This window comes from Lontra canadensis, unplaced genomic scaffold, assembly GCF_010015895.1.
Source record: "Lontra canadensis isolate GAN:19392208 unplaced genomic scaffold, GSC_riverotter_1.0 scaffold8, whole genome shotgun sequence".
NCBI lineage: Eukaryota > Metazoa > Chordata > Mammalia > Carnivora > Mustelidae > Lontra > Lontra canadensis.
In genome coordinates this window covers 13,971,421-13,985,136 of record NW_022631002.1, presented here as the reverse complement: position 1 = coordinate 13,985,136, position 13,716 = coordinate 13,971,421, and the positions used below count along the sequence as shown (strand labels likewise).

Here is a 13,716-nt window from a genome sequence, read left to right as displayed (position 1 = left end):
AGCCCAGATACTCAGTAACACTTGCCCTGCGCATGTGTAAACAGTAGCACGATCATCTTTTTTGATTAATACTTAACTGTAGGCTAGGGAGTTCATCAGCTGGGGCAACTTCATGTCGGCCGGAGGTTTTCTCTCTTTGGAAATTCTAGTGCTAGGGTCTTTAAACCAGTCACTAAATGTATCCCCATAAGCTGGGGAGACAACCGGGAAATATTTTCCTGTAGTTCTCTAAATCTTTGAGTTTGAAAGAATGCCTTACTTGCAGCCTTCATTTCCTTTTAGGGACTTGAGTCTTTGGCAAACATGAAGCAGGAACCAGTTGCACAGCCCTGTCACCAGACCCCCAAGTTAGCCTTAGCTGCTGTGTAAGATTCCACCGTCTTCCACATTTGTGGTCAAGGTTCTGGTCTCTCTTAATTGTGTCTGTTAGAGTTCTTCCAGGAATTACCACCTCCCTTAGAAACCACAGATTGGTCTTCTGCAATGCCCTAAAAATGCCACCAACAAAGCAATTCCACCTTATCCTACTGAGCTTTTCTGTCCTTTCCCCCAGGAGGTCACAAACAGAAAAATCCATCGGTTTTCCTAAATGGATCTCAGGAAGAATATTATCATAATTTACTTCTTCTAAATATTAACATTTTAAGATATTTTCACCATTGCTGTCCAAGTTTATTTATTCCCCCAGTCAGGGAAAGCCATGTGGCTTATAAATGTACCTAGCAACTTGGAAGGAGAAAGGCATTAAATCGCATTTTATTATTCTAATTGCCCAGAAGAAGGTCTAACAGCTTGAAATAAGCTTTAAAACAGGCTCTTTTTTTCCTGGCACTTAGTGCAGAATTTAAATTGCAGACTATGCATACAAATACACAATTAGATGTAGACTTATACTCATCCACTCAGAAAATCCCTGCAAGATCTGCCCTCTACAAGGAAATGTAATGTGGGAACAGAGGGGAAACCCAAGACTTTCTGAAATTTTTGACTAATATCTAACAAGGATCTGGAGAAATGAGGCAGAGGTCATAGTTCAGAACTACAGTTAGGAGAGAAAATTAAAATACTACATCAGATGTTATGTGTAAGTACAGGGATGGCAGGCAGGGGGTGGGTAACCTTGTAAACCAAGAATATGTTATGCTCCAAAACCCAGAAACAGAGATAAGATGAGGGGGAAGCAAATGAAGTACTAGGGTTCAGCTTTTACAGGGCACTCCCCCCTCACGTGCCAGCCCTGAGCTTGCCCCACCTTGAGGCGGAATGCCTCCTTAAAAATTGCATATCACATGCCCCAGGGTAGTCCTGGCCCTTCCCAGGAACCAAAGAGTGCCTCAATTAAAGTGAAAGGAGAAAAGAACAACGGAGATATCATAATATAAGAATGAGCAAATTAGAAAAAGAAGGATCTCTCTGAGCAATTGACCAGACAACTTTGGCCCTGGTGGTGGCCTGGGGAGAAAATCCTGATATTTAGTACAGCCCAGATTGTCAAACTCATCTTTGAAGTGGATGAAGGACACTGTTCTTAGCATTACACTATGTAAAGAAGTTTGATTTCTGAAGATAAAAGTCACTGGTCAAATATGGGTTAATATATCCTTGATGGAAATTATGACACAGAAATATCACTTTGAGTTATTAGGAATGAAAAAAAAATTTAATGGAACTGCTAAATGCAATGTCAGATATGGGATTGGATCCTAGAATAGAAACAAACAAACAAACATTAGTGGAAAAACTGATAAAATCCAAATGAAGGTGTACTTTAGGTAATAGTAACCTGCCAATGTTAATTTCCTAGTAGGACAAATGTACCATGATTACATAAAATATTAACCTTAGGGAAAGGTAGGTGAAGAGTATATGGAAACTCTATCCACTACTTTCGCAATTTTTCTGTAAATCTAAAATTATTCCAAAATGAAGAGCTTTCCCCCGCCCTTTAAAGGGACTCTCTGGTAAGCAGAGATCACAAATGAGAAAAATGTCTAAGTGATGAAGATGTATCCAAAAGAAATGCACATCACTTAAACACCTAGTTCTACACTCTACCAATATAAGAAAGTACTTGGTAGAGAATGTAAAAAGTAACTGATAAACCTATCTAGTGGTAAAAGGCTAAACCAGGGTTACAGGGAAAATATCTCACCTAACACCTCAAAGATAGGGAAGGAAGTTCATGACAATGACTGGGGAAAGATGAGACTTTCAGTTCTTAAATGAAGGGGAAAAATCAGCAGGGATCCAGTTACCAGAGCAATGCCAATCTGAGACAGAAGAGAGTTAGCACAAACTAGAATAGGGAATAAAATGGTTAAAAAGTATTTTGAAAAGCCGGCTTTAGGCAAATCAGCAGGACCTGATGACATACTTTGAAGAGTACTTAAGGAATTGGCAGGTGTTATTACATAGCTGCTAGCGATTATTTTTGAGAACTCAAGAGGATAAAGAAAGTCCCTGTAGACTGAAAAAGGGTAAATGAAGTGCTCATCTTTTTAAAAAGGGAAAAAGGACAATCCTGGTAATTATAGACCTGTCAGCTTAACTTCAATATCAGGGAAAATATAGAACTTAACATCAATCAATTAGCATCAACTTGAAAAGCACAAAGTATTGGGTAGAAACCAAAGTGACTTCTCAAAAGGCAAATCATGCCAGGCCAATTAATTTCCTTCTGTGATCAAGTAGCCACATAGGCAAGGAAAGAGCAATAGCTATAATCTCTTTGACCATAAGTATGGCCAAAAAATTGACTAAATAGGAGAACAAGTTCCTACCTGTGGCCAGTGCTCTCCATCCTTTAAGACAGTTCAGGCCTGGATAGAAATTTATCTGAGAAACAAGATGGGCCAGCCTCCAGAATCAAGTCCAATTCTAGATGGTAACTTCAAGAACTAACCTCACTTCTAGAAGATTACTTCCAACTTGCTCATTTTCTCCAAATCTCAGTTTAAAGGTCAAAGTAGAATCTAATAAAATGTCTGTCTTCCCTGGAAAGAAAACTTTTAAAAAGGGAGACAAAGAAATAATATGAAATGTACTGATGCCTTTATCACAGTGCTCTCTCGCACATATATATGAGTGAAATGTAGGTTTAATCCATAGCATGTCATTTTCTATTCATTTACAACTAAGAAAAATAATCTTTTGAGTACTTAGCAATAAATAAGTAGAAATTAATAGGTCTCAAATAAGTCTAGGCATTTCTCCAAGACTTTGAAACTTGGTTTCTCTAAACTCACAGGTATCTATAGTGCACAAATGTTTAAAATTCTCATCCAAGGAAACTCTAGATTCTCTGCATATGTGAGCACTTCTTGGATCTTTATTACCAGAAAGATTTGGTCAGGTGCTGTGTTTGCCCTGTACTGGAAGATTTGGATGAACTCTCATCATCTGGCTGGTCTATCATGTTTCCTCAAACCAAAATTAAACCCAAAATATTCATCATGACCTCTGGGGAAGAGAAGTTACAAGCAGTTCACCAGTCTCACTGACAGGTCACTAAGCTTTATACACATAGGAAAAGACATGTGCCTTTTAAGCAAAGAACAATTACAAACACACCTAAGAACAGATGATGTACCACATACTAGAAGGGGAAGCCCTAAAGAAAGGGGTTTTCAAAAAAAAAAAAAAAAAAAAAAGCTCTTCTTTCATTCTTTTGTATAATGAAGAGAAAACAGGGAGATGAAAATAAGGTGAAGCTAAGAAAGAATGAACAATGAAGAGACCACATTTAGTTTTCAACTGAGCCATGACTATCCATCAGTGGAGAGGCAGGTCCAAATCATCAGTCATACACAAGTCCTTGAGGGACCAAGAATCCAGTTTCTTAATTGTCAGATATCAAGTCAACTTCCACAAACCCAAGAAAAACAGAATTTAAGCATAATTTGTTAAGGATTTTATTGGGTATCTGCTTTACTAAAATAAGTCCTCTGAATTAGCCCTACTCCATGATGTTCACTCCTTTGCTTTAGTCCTAGCCACATTAGGTATTTATTCTTGACCATGTTTTTTTTCCTAATAGTCTTTTTCCACCTCCCAGCTTACCTGTATATTCAGAAGACTTGAGATGTTAAGAACATCCCCTATACACAACTGTGTGCATGAACACCCACACAAACGCCACTCCCAAGTCCCTTCACGGATGAGTTGTGAGAATAACAACACTCTTATCTTGAAAAGAACAAGAACATTTAACTAAAAACATGTAATATAAATGTTGGCAATTACAGCTAAACAGAGTAAATACAATAATAAGCATTGTTTAAGAAAGAAATATCATTAGCTTCTATCAATCAGAGAAAGACAATTATTGTATGATCTTACTGATATGAGGAATTTGAGAAACAAGACAGAGGACCACAGGGGGAGGGAGGGAAAAATGAAACAAGATGAAACCAGAGAGGGAGACAAACCGTAAGAGATTCTTAATCTCAGGAAACAAATTGAGGGTTGCTGGGGTGGAGGGTGGGTGGGAGGGATGGTGTGGTGGGGTGATGGATATTGGGGAGGGTGTGTGCTATGGTGAGTGCCGTGAATTGTGTGAGACTGATGAATCACAGACCTGTACCCCTGAAACAAATAATACATTATATGTTTAAAAAAAAAAAAAAAAAACTTCCCTCCAGCCACATACACCAGATATTCAGGCCAAGAGTTCAGCTTCTCTTTGCCTAGGATTTCTTGTTGGTGATCATAGTGGTCCATTTTTCGTCTTCTCATTCAGAATGAACTGACACAATCAGCTGTTGTCTTTCTGGTTCTGAGCTCGGCTGAGCCTCCCTTATCTTAAGTGAGCCACTCCCACTCTATCTCACCAGAGATTTTCCCTCTTTTCAGTCCAAGCACTGACAGAATTACTCTCATTAAGACTGTATCTTCATTTACTCAGACCAAAATTTTGGAGTCATCCTGCCTTGGATGACCATCATTCCCTACCATCCCACATCCAACAGCAGCCAATCCCATGAGATCTGCTTTCAAAATATATCCATGATCCAACCATTTCTCCCAACTTCCAACTTGGTCCATGCCACCATCACTTCATGCCTGGATTCTTGCAGCAGCCTCCTTGCTGGTCTTTCTGCTTTCATCTTTGCCCCCCTACAGCTGACTTTCAGTAGAATAGCCAGTGTGTACTTTGTAACACCTAAAGGACATCATTTCACTTGTCTGTTCACTACCCTCCAATGTCCTTTTACCTCACTGAAAGGAGAAGTTAAATTCTTTAGAATGGCCTACATGGCCCTAAAGGAGTTTACCTCCCTTTCTGTTCTCACCTCATCTGGTACCACTCTCCCCTTTACTCTCTCTGCTCCAGCCAGAATAAACTGGTTCCTCAGACAAGACCAGGCACCTCCTACCCCCCAAGTCCTAGCACTTGCTGTTATCTCTCCCGGGAATGTTCCTGCTATGGATCCCCACCAGGCTCCTTCCCTGCCTCCTTCAAGTCATTGCTCGAATGTCATCTTCTCAATGTGGTCTCATGAAAATACTTAATTCAGTATTACAGCTGCCTCCATGCAAGCATTCTTCATCTCTTTCCCCTGCTTTACTCTCCTCCATAGCACTTTTTCCTTTTAATATACTACATAATTCACTTATTTAACTTGCTGCCTCCCCCCTCTCCATAGATACAAACTCATGAAGGCAGGGATTCTGTCTGTTTTATATACTTCTATATCCCCATTACCTGCTACAGTGCTTGACACATACTAGGAGCAATATAATATTTGCTAAACAAATTAATTAAAGGAAAATATCCCAGGGGCCCCTGGGTGGCTCAGTGGGTTAAAGCCTCTGCCTTCGGCTCAGGTCATGATTCCAGGGTCTTGGGATCGAGCCCCGCATCGGGCTCTCTGCTCAGCAGGGAGCCTGCTTCCTCATCTCTCTCTGCCTGCCTCTCTGCCTACTTGTGATCTCTCTCTGTCAAATGAATTAATTAAAAAAAAATAAAGGAAAATATCCCATCCATACATGGCTACTATGTTAATGCTCATAGCAGCAATATTCATGATAGCCAAAAACTGAAACAATCCAAGTGTTCATCAGCTGGTGAACAGATAAACAAAATATGGTATATTCATACTATTCAACAATAAAAAAGAAGAAAATACTGATTCTTGCTATAGCTTGGATGAACCTTAAAACATTATGCTAAGTGAAAGAAGCCAGACACAAAAGATGACATATTATACATCTCCATTTATATGATATGTCTGGAAAGGGCAAATCCATAGAGGCAGAAAGGCTCTGAGAGATTAGTGGTTGCCTGGAGCTGGGGTAGGAACAAGAGTGACAAATGGGCAAGATGGAATTTTTTGAGGTTATGGAAAAGTTCTAAAACCGGATTCTAACAATGGTTGCACAACTCCATAAATTTTCTAGAAATCATTGAACTATATACTTAGAGTGGTTAAATTTTGTGATATACAAATTTACTTCACTAAAACTGTAAAAAAAAGTTAATTTTTAGAAAGTTTGAAAGTACTCTGTTAATGAGGCCAAGGCCACAAATTTCAACTTGATTGTGGATTGGCAGGAAGAGATCTCCCTGTTTCTCTCTCTCTCTCTTTCTCTCTCTCTCTCTCTCACACACACACACACACACTCAGCATCTACAAGGTCACATCTTCCTTCAGGAGGAGACAACAGAGTCAATGTGCCTGAACAATCTCTGCCTCCCATTGGCTAGCACTCCAGAAAGCTGTTTCCCCAAGAGCCCACCCAAGAGTTTGCCCTTTTACCTAAGTGTAAATCAATTTTAGCCCCAAAACTGACCAGAATTCCATTGTGTTCTAGATCAATTGGGTTATCTTTAAATGTGAAGACCAAAAAAAAAATCACATTATTGTGTGTATCTTTATGTTACTTTCTAGGTCCTTTAGGTGTATGTTTTTTCTTCTGGCCTGAGTAATATGAGTGGTAGATCTAACTAGTAGGAAAGAAGTAGGATTTTTTTCTTCTTTCAAATCCTCCTTACAGGATGGAAATACAAAATGATGTTTCAACGTAGATAGAGTGAAAGGTTTACTAAATGCCTGTGGATGAAAGGATGGAGAGATGGATGTCAATGGTTGAACAAATGAAAAAAAATCAAAGAATGAATGCATTCTTAATGACAACCTAAAGGTATTTCCCCCCATATATTCTATCTCAATTGCAGAATAAGAAACAAGCATTAGCATTCCAGGAGTCACGGATGGAGTTTGAGCCCAGTAAACAGTGCCATCTGAGACAACTCCAACAACTCAAGAAAAAATTGCTAGCCCTTCAGCAAGAACTGGAGTTTCGCACAGAGGAGTTGCAGACTTCTTACTGTTCCCTCCTGCAGTATCAGTCTGTCCTAGAGAAGCAGACTTCTGACCTGGTTCTTCTCCACCATCACTGCAAACTGAAAGAAGATGAGGTATAGATAGAATAACTATGGAAATGTCTCCTAAGCCCAGGTACCCACTGAAATCAGGCCACACCTGCTAGAAAGCAGACACTGGCCTTACAGAAGAGAGCTTCTCAACATCTTGAGCAGGTTTTATCAACTTCCCCTCTTTAACTCGTAATCTTTTTGAAGCTGAACAGAGAAAACTAAAGAGAATGGCATAATTGGGTGAGAGCTCCAGTATCAGTGTACATGGGACATGTGATGTGATGTGTGTGTGTGTGTGTTGGGGGGGTAATGCTTATAGGTCCATCATTTCCACCCTATTATCATTGCAATTTAAATGCAAAAGAGTCTAGGTCTCTGAGGGTTATAAAAAAAGGTATAAAATCTATTAAATGAACCATTTTTAGAAAAACCAGATTTTGATAATATAAAAATTCCTAGTGTTTGGATAGCTGATAAGATAACCAGACATTGAGTCTGAGTCAATCACTGAGAGTACCAGATCGGTAATTTTTTTCAGGCTGGAGTTTTAGATCATATAGACTCAAGTATATTCTGAACATTCATTTCCATTCATGTCCCAAGATAGTATTTTTTTTAAACCAGAAAGAGCATCCTTGTGGATTCCCAAGTAAATTCCAAAGACCAAAACTATAGAATTTAAACCAGTTAAGCAATGGTAACACTAGCAGCAGTGAAACTATAGGTTCTAAGTAGTGAGACAGACAGCCTCCCCGAGCATTTTCTTCTTTGCCTTTAGAGATAAAATTCCAAGGACTGTCTAAGATGGTGCTGTTGTTTAACTAGTAATTCCAGGGGCTTTATGAGGACCTACAGAATGTAGAATTTTTTAAAAGGGAATGTTATGAGAATTTGCTGAAAAGGATTGGAAGGGAAAGAAACAGAGAAAAGAAGCTATCTTATGAAGTATAATTGAGGGCAAAGCCTATGAACATAAACCATAGTTTAATAAAACTAAAGCAGGGTTGGGCTAAAACTGACCAGTTCTTAAACAAGAGTTCAGCTTGGATAGAGCAACCCTGAATTAGCTGGGATTCTATTTGGCTGCATGTAACAGAAAACCCCAAGGTAATAGTGACTTTAGATAGTTTATTTCTCTGACATATAGAAGAAGGCTGGAGATAGATGGTCTAGGAATGTTACAGGAATTGCATGTGTCATCAAGTACCTAGGGTCCTCCCTTTTGGGTCTACCATCATCAGCTCAAAACTTCCATTTTCTAGATCTCCTAAGGTGGCTGCTAGAGCTCCAGCCATCACTTCCTTGTTGCAAGCAGGATAGGGCAGGGAAGGAGGTGGGGCGGGGGGAAGACATGCTCTTCTCTTTTAAGGACACTTTTCAGAAGTCCCACACAACACTTTCATTTATGTATCGTTGGCCAGAGTTAGTCACGTGGCTTACAGCGAGTTCTTAGGAAGCCAAGGAAATGTATTTCAGTGACATGCACTGAGGTCCCAAATGAAGTCAAGTCTCAACTACTAAGGAGGAGAGGGATAATTGATGTGGGATCTGGTAAATAGCAGTCACTGAAAATGATCTCAAGCTGGGAAAACATTGGAAAAAATTACTCTAGGCATTCTGCCAATTTTCCCCAACACTTTGTTGCACAGTAGCATCAGGCTTCTGTGTAAGGCTGGATTTCCCAACAGCAGAGCCTAAGACAAGGAGATGAATGTAAAGTAGTCAATTCAAGAGGTGATCCCAGAGGGAGAGTGGAGAAGTGAGTCAAAGAAAGACAGGAACCCTATAAAGAAAATCAGTATTAAGAGCACTACCATGGGCACCTCGGATTCAGCCCCTCTGGAGAACTGGAGGAGGTACTGTACAGCATGCCTCACAGTGATCCCAACTCACCACCCAGTCATTGCTTGAAGGCTGCTCCTGGGTATATTAACTCCCCCATACTTGTAACCTGCCTTGTCTTGCTCCTCTGCGGGAGTGGGCTCCTGAGGCCAGAGCATCCCTCAGGAAAGAGTTGAAGATGCTTGTGGTTGGAATGGGTTTAGCATTTAAAGGAACGGTGAATGCCTCCAGAATGTGAGAGAGTCACTGATAACTTCTGTTATAAACATTTGAATATAAAATATTCTTTCTGTCTTCCCCTTTTCTGATCAGCACCTCAAACTAAGTGACCTCTTCCTACGAGGAACTTCAAATGGCAGGCAGCAAGCATAATTAGCTTAGACCGACAGAATGAGTTCTATCCAAATTCTACGCTGAACTATTTGAACCAAAATGAAACCTTCCCTGATGACCCTCCTGCTCTTAACTCCTTCAGTACATGTAAATCTGGCCATTCGGTTGACCATAGTCAGCTATATATAGTTATTTGCCAGTTATAAATCATACCTTCCCCAAATTAAAGAGTTTGTAAACTCTTTGAGGGAGGAGCCTATGTCTAATAGGTATATATCCCCAGCACCCAAGACATTGTTTAAGAGCACTCAATAAATATCTGTTGGTCAACTAATCAATCAATTAGCTGAAGATTAGGAAGAGAACACAAGCTAAATAAGAACTGTCCAAGTCCCAGAGGAACTTGGGGTTGTTCCCCCTCAATCTCTTAGGAACTTTACTGTGTGCATGAGGGGTTCCACATTTTCTAAATTAGTTCTCTAGAGAATACCTAGAAAGGAAAGAATATGGGCATTTCATGCCTTTAAAAAAAATGGAGCTATATAGACTCATTCCTGCTAAGCAACTAACAAGTCCTTATTGACTTTTTACTACATGCCAGACAGATGGGAAATAGATAATGGTCCCCGCCTTCGAGAAGCTTACCATCCAAATAGGACAATCTTTTTGTTTTAATCTCTAATCGTTAACATTCTGATATTATATATTGTAACTTTTAAATCTGTGCTGGGCCTATTCTGTACTTCTAAGTTTCTAGTGAAGACATAAGACTCCTCTGCATGGGGTCCTTATAGCCATACCCTTTCCTCATTAGATGTTTCCATGAGTTCAATGCGGTTTCATTCCTTTACCAACAGGTGATTCTCTATGAGGAGGAAATGGGAAATCATAATGAAAACACAGGCGAGAAGCTCCATTTGGCCCAGGAGCAACTTGCTTTGGCCGGGGACAAGATCGTCTCCCTAGAAAGGAGTTTAAGCCTCTACAGGGATAAATACCAGACGTCCCTGAGCAACATCGAGTTACTGGAGTGCCAAGTGAAGATGTTGGAGGGGGAGCTCAGCGGGATCGTCAGTCAGGTAGGTCTCACACCAGGCCACTCTGCCTAGGAGCTCCAGCAAGTGGACATGCTCCCAGGTGATCACCGGGTAACAGTCCCTGCTTTCTCTGAGGGAAACCCAAACCTCCAACCAGATGTCGTTCCTTCCCTTGAACTTTGTAGCCCCCAGCTTTCAACTTCCAGCCTTCACAACTCCTTTAAGATTCCTCCCTAAGAATTTTGAGGCTCCTTAATTAATATAAAGTGCTACCACTTCAAATAAGGCAAAAATCAAAATACCAAATGGGCTCCCAAATCTTCCATGTTCTCATGAGGTTCTGGCTGGGGGGCTCTTCTCGGTCACAGGACTCATGCAAAACCGTGACTTAAGGATCAAACAGGAGGTGAAGTCCATGAAAGATAACAAAGCAGAGCAAAAATGCCTGAATCTTTCTTTTTCTTTTAATTGCTTTTTTTAATTACAGAAGTAATATAACAATGTAGGTTCCCTAGACAGAATCACAGAAATTAAATGTAAAAGTCTGCTTTCAGCCTCCTCTACCCTACTCTCTTCCCTTTAGATAATCATTTGAATAATCTGTTGGGAATCTTCCTCAGTCTTTTGTTATACAGTTACATATATAAATAGTTAGGGTTTTCTTATTACATAAATGGGTCATTTTATAAATGTGGTTCTATACCTTGCTTTTTAAATGTATTTCTTGACAATTTTAGTAACTACCTTATATTCTATGGTATGACTATACCATCTACTGACCTATTTTGTCTATTACAAACAAGATGTAATGGACATCCTTATTCCTACGGGATAATTTCCTGAAGTGGGATTGCTGGGTCAAGGAATACGCTTATTTTTAATGTCAAAAGATACTTCTAAATTGAATGCCAGAAAAATTCTACCAGTTTACACTTTTACCAATAATAATTAAGGGAACTTGCTTCCCCACACTCACATGATATGTTTTTAGTCATTTTAAGTTGTGCTAAATTGATGCATGGGGAAAAAAACAAAAAACACAAAAAAACAAGTTTCCTCGTTACAGTTTTCATTTCCTTTCATTCTAACAGTTGTGGGTTGGGTTCCCCCAGGAAGCAGACTCTGACACAGATTGACATGCAGTACATTTTTTTAGAGAGAGCCCTTGGTATCAACACCTGTGAAAAGAAGAAGGAAGCAGGGAGCAAAGGGAGAAATTGAGCTGTAATGCAGTCCCAACAAAGGCCTCAGCCAATCTTGTGGAAGCTCTGGGGCTGGATGAACATACAAAGGGGTCCCAAATTAAGGAGAAGGGAGCTGGCCTTCTTCCTCCATGTTGATCAGTTATGGATGTGATCTGCCCCTACGGAGAGGCATGACTTGGAGCAGAGCAGTTTTCTTCAGCCCAGGCAATCCCCAGAAAGGGCTGAGAGCTAAGGGTTGTCTTGGGAAGCACTCCCAACAGGGTAAGTTGTTGGGGAAGTAAGTCTTTCATTGCTGAAGGGGACACATCATAGTGCCCACCACACTAACAAAGTATTGAGCACTGTTCATAAGTGTATCAGTCAGGTGGATTTCTTCTTGATGAATTACTTGTTTAAATCCTTAACCAGTTTTATATTGGGTATTTAGTGTTTCTTGTATTGACTTATAGGAGCGTCTTAATATATTATAGGTAATAATGCTTTACTACATATGTTACAGATATCTTCTCCCAGTTTGTAACTTTTCATTTTACTTTATTAATGGTATTTGTCACCATACAGAAATTTTTTAATTTTTATGGAGTTGAGTCTTTCAGTCCTCCTTTATAGATTCTGGGTTTTTTTTTTCCTTTTTTTTTTTTTTTAAGATTGATTTATGTATTTGAGAGAGAAAGAGAGCAGGAGAGGGGCAAAGGGAGAGGGAGAGAATTCCAATCAGACTCCCCACAGAGCATGGAGCCTGACAGCTGGATCTCATGACCCCAAGATCATGACCCAAGCCAATATCAAGAGTCAGCCAACTGACTGAACCACCCAGGTGCCCTTAGGTTTTATTTCTTGCTTAGGAAGGCCTTCTCTACCCTTCAAGATTACAAAAGTTTACCTCATTTTTTTAGCACTTTTATATTTTTGTATTTCTACGTTTTTAATCTTTAGTCCATTTGGGATTGATATGGATGAATAGATCGATTAGATAGTCAGATGATAGATGATAGATAGATAACCTATATAGATAGATATAGATATATAGCTATAGATACACATAATTTTATGTTTACCAAAAGGTGTCTCCAGCTGTCCCACTTCTATTTGTTGAACACTTTCCCCACTGATTTGAATTGCCAACTCAGTATTTATACTGATCCCCATGTACATGTGGTTCTTTCTGAACTCTCTTCTTTTGATCTATTTGCCAGTTTTTGCACCAAGATCACAGTTTTTAGTGACTTTAACTGATATGTTTTGATAGCTCCTTCAAACTAGGTCCTCCTTCCCTGTTCTTGACTTCCAAATATTTCTTGGCCACTTTTGTACATCTTTTCTTGGTGAAATTTAGATTTATGTTCATTTACTTTCAAGTTATATATTAATTTAGGGGAATTAGCTTATTCTATGGGACATGACATGCTTCTACTTTTATTTAAGTTTTCTTAGGCACTCTTCAATAGGATTTTATACTTTTCTTTATAGATTTCACATATTTCTTGCTAAGTTTACTCCTAGATATGTTATAGTTGTTACTGATTTTGTGAATGAGATTGTATACATTTAATTTTATTAACTATTTCTGATGTATAGGAAAACTCTTGTTCTATCACCTTATTAAAAGTCTCTGACCAGATTTTCAGTGGACTGCTTGGTATTTCTAAATTGCTTTCCTTCTCAATATTCATACAACTTATTTTGCATCTTACTGCATTGACCAGGACACCCCAGAACAATGCTGAATTATAACATCCTTGCCTTGTTTCTCATTTTAAAGGAAATGGTTCTATTATTTCACTAATAAATACATTTGTTCTTGGCTGCTTGTTAATATTCTCTTTCAAGTGGAAGCGTGACTGTCTATATGTAGTTTATTGAGAATTTTTGTCAGGAATGAATGTACAAATTCATCAGATGTTTTTGTTAGCAGCTATCA

At 39.2% G+C, this 13,716-nt stretch overlaps 1 protein-coding gene across 1 annotated transcript in view; it reads left to right on the top strand.

The window, feature by feature from the left end:
- Positions 1-13,716, top strand: part of PMFBP1 (polyamine modulated factor 1 binding protein 1) — a 45,928-nt gene that overhangs the window by 7,285 nt on the left and 24,927 nt on the right. Inside the window, exons 4-5 of the mRNA XM_032854048.1 lie at positions 7,178-7,420; positions 10,411-10,632. Coding sequence (XP_032709939.1) covers positions 7,178-7,420; positions 10,411-10,632 — 465 coding nt within the window. The remainder of the gene's footprint in view (positions 1-7,177; positions 7,421-10,410; positions 10,633-13,716) is intronic.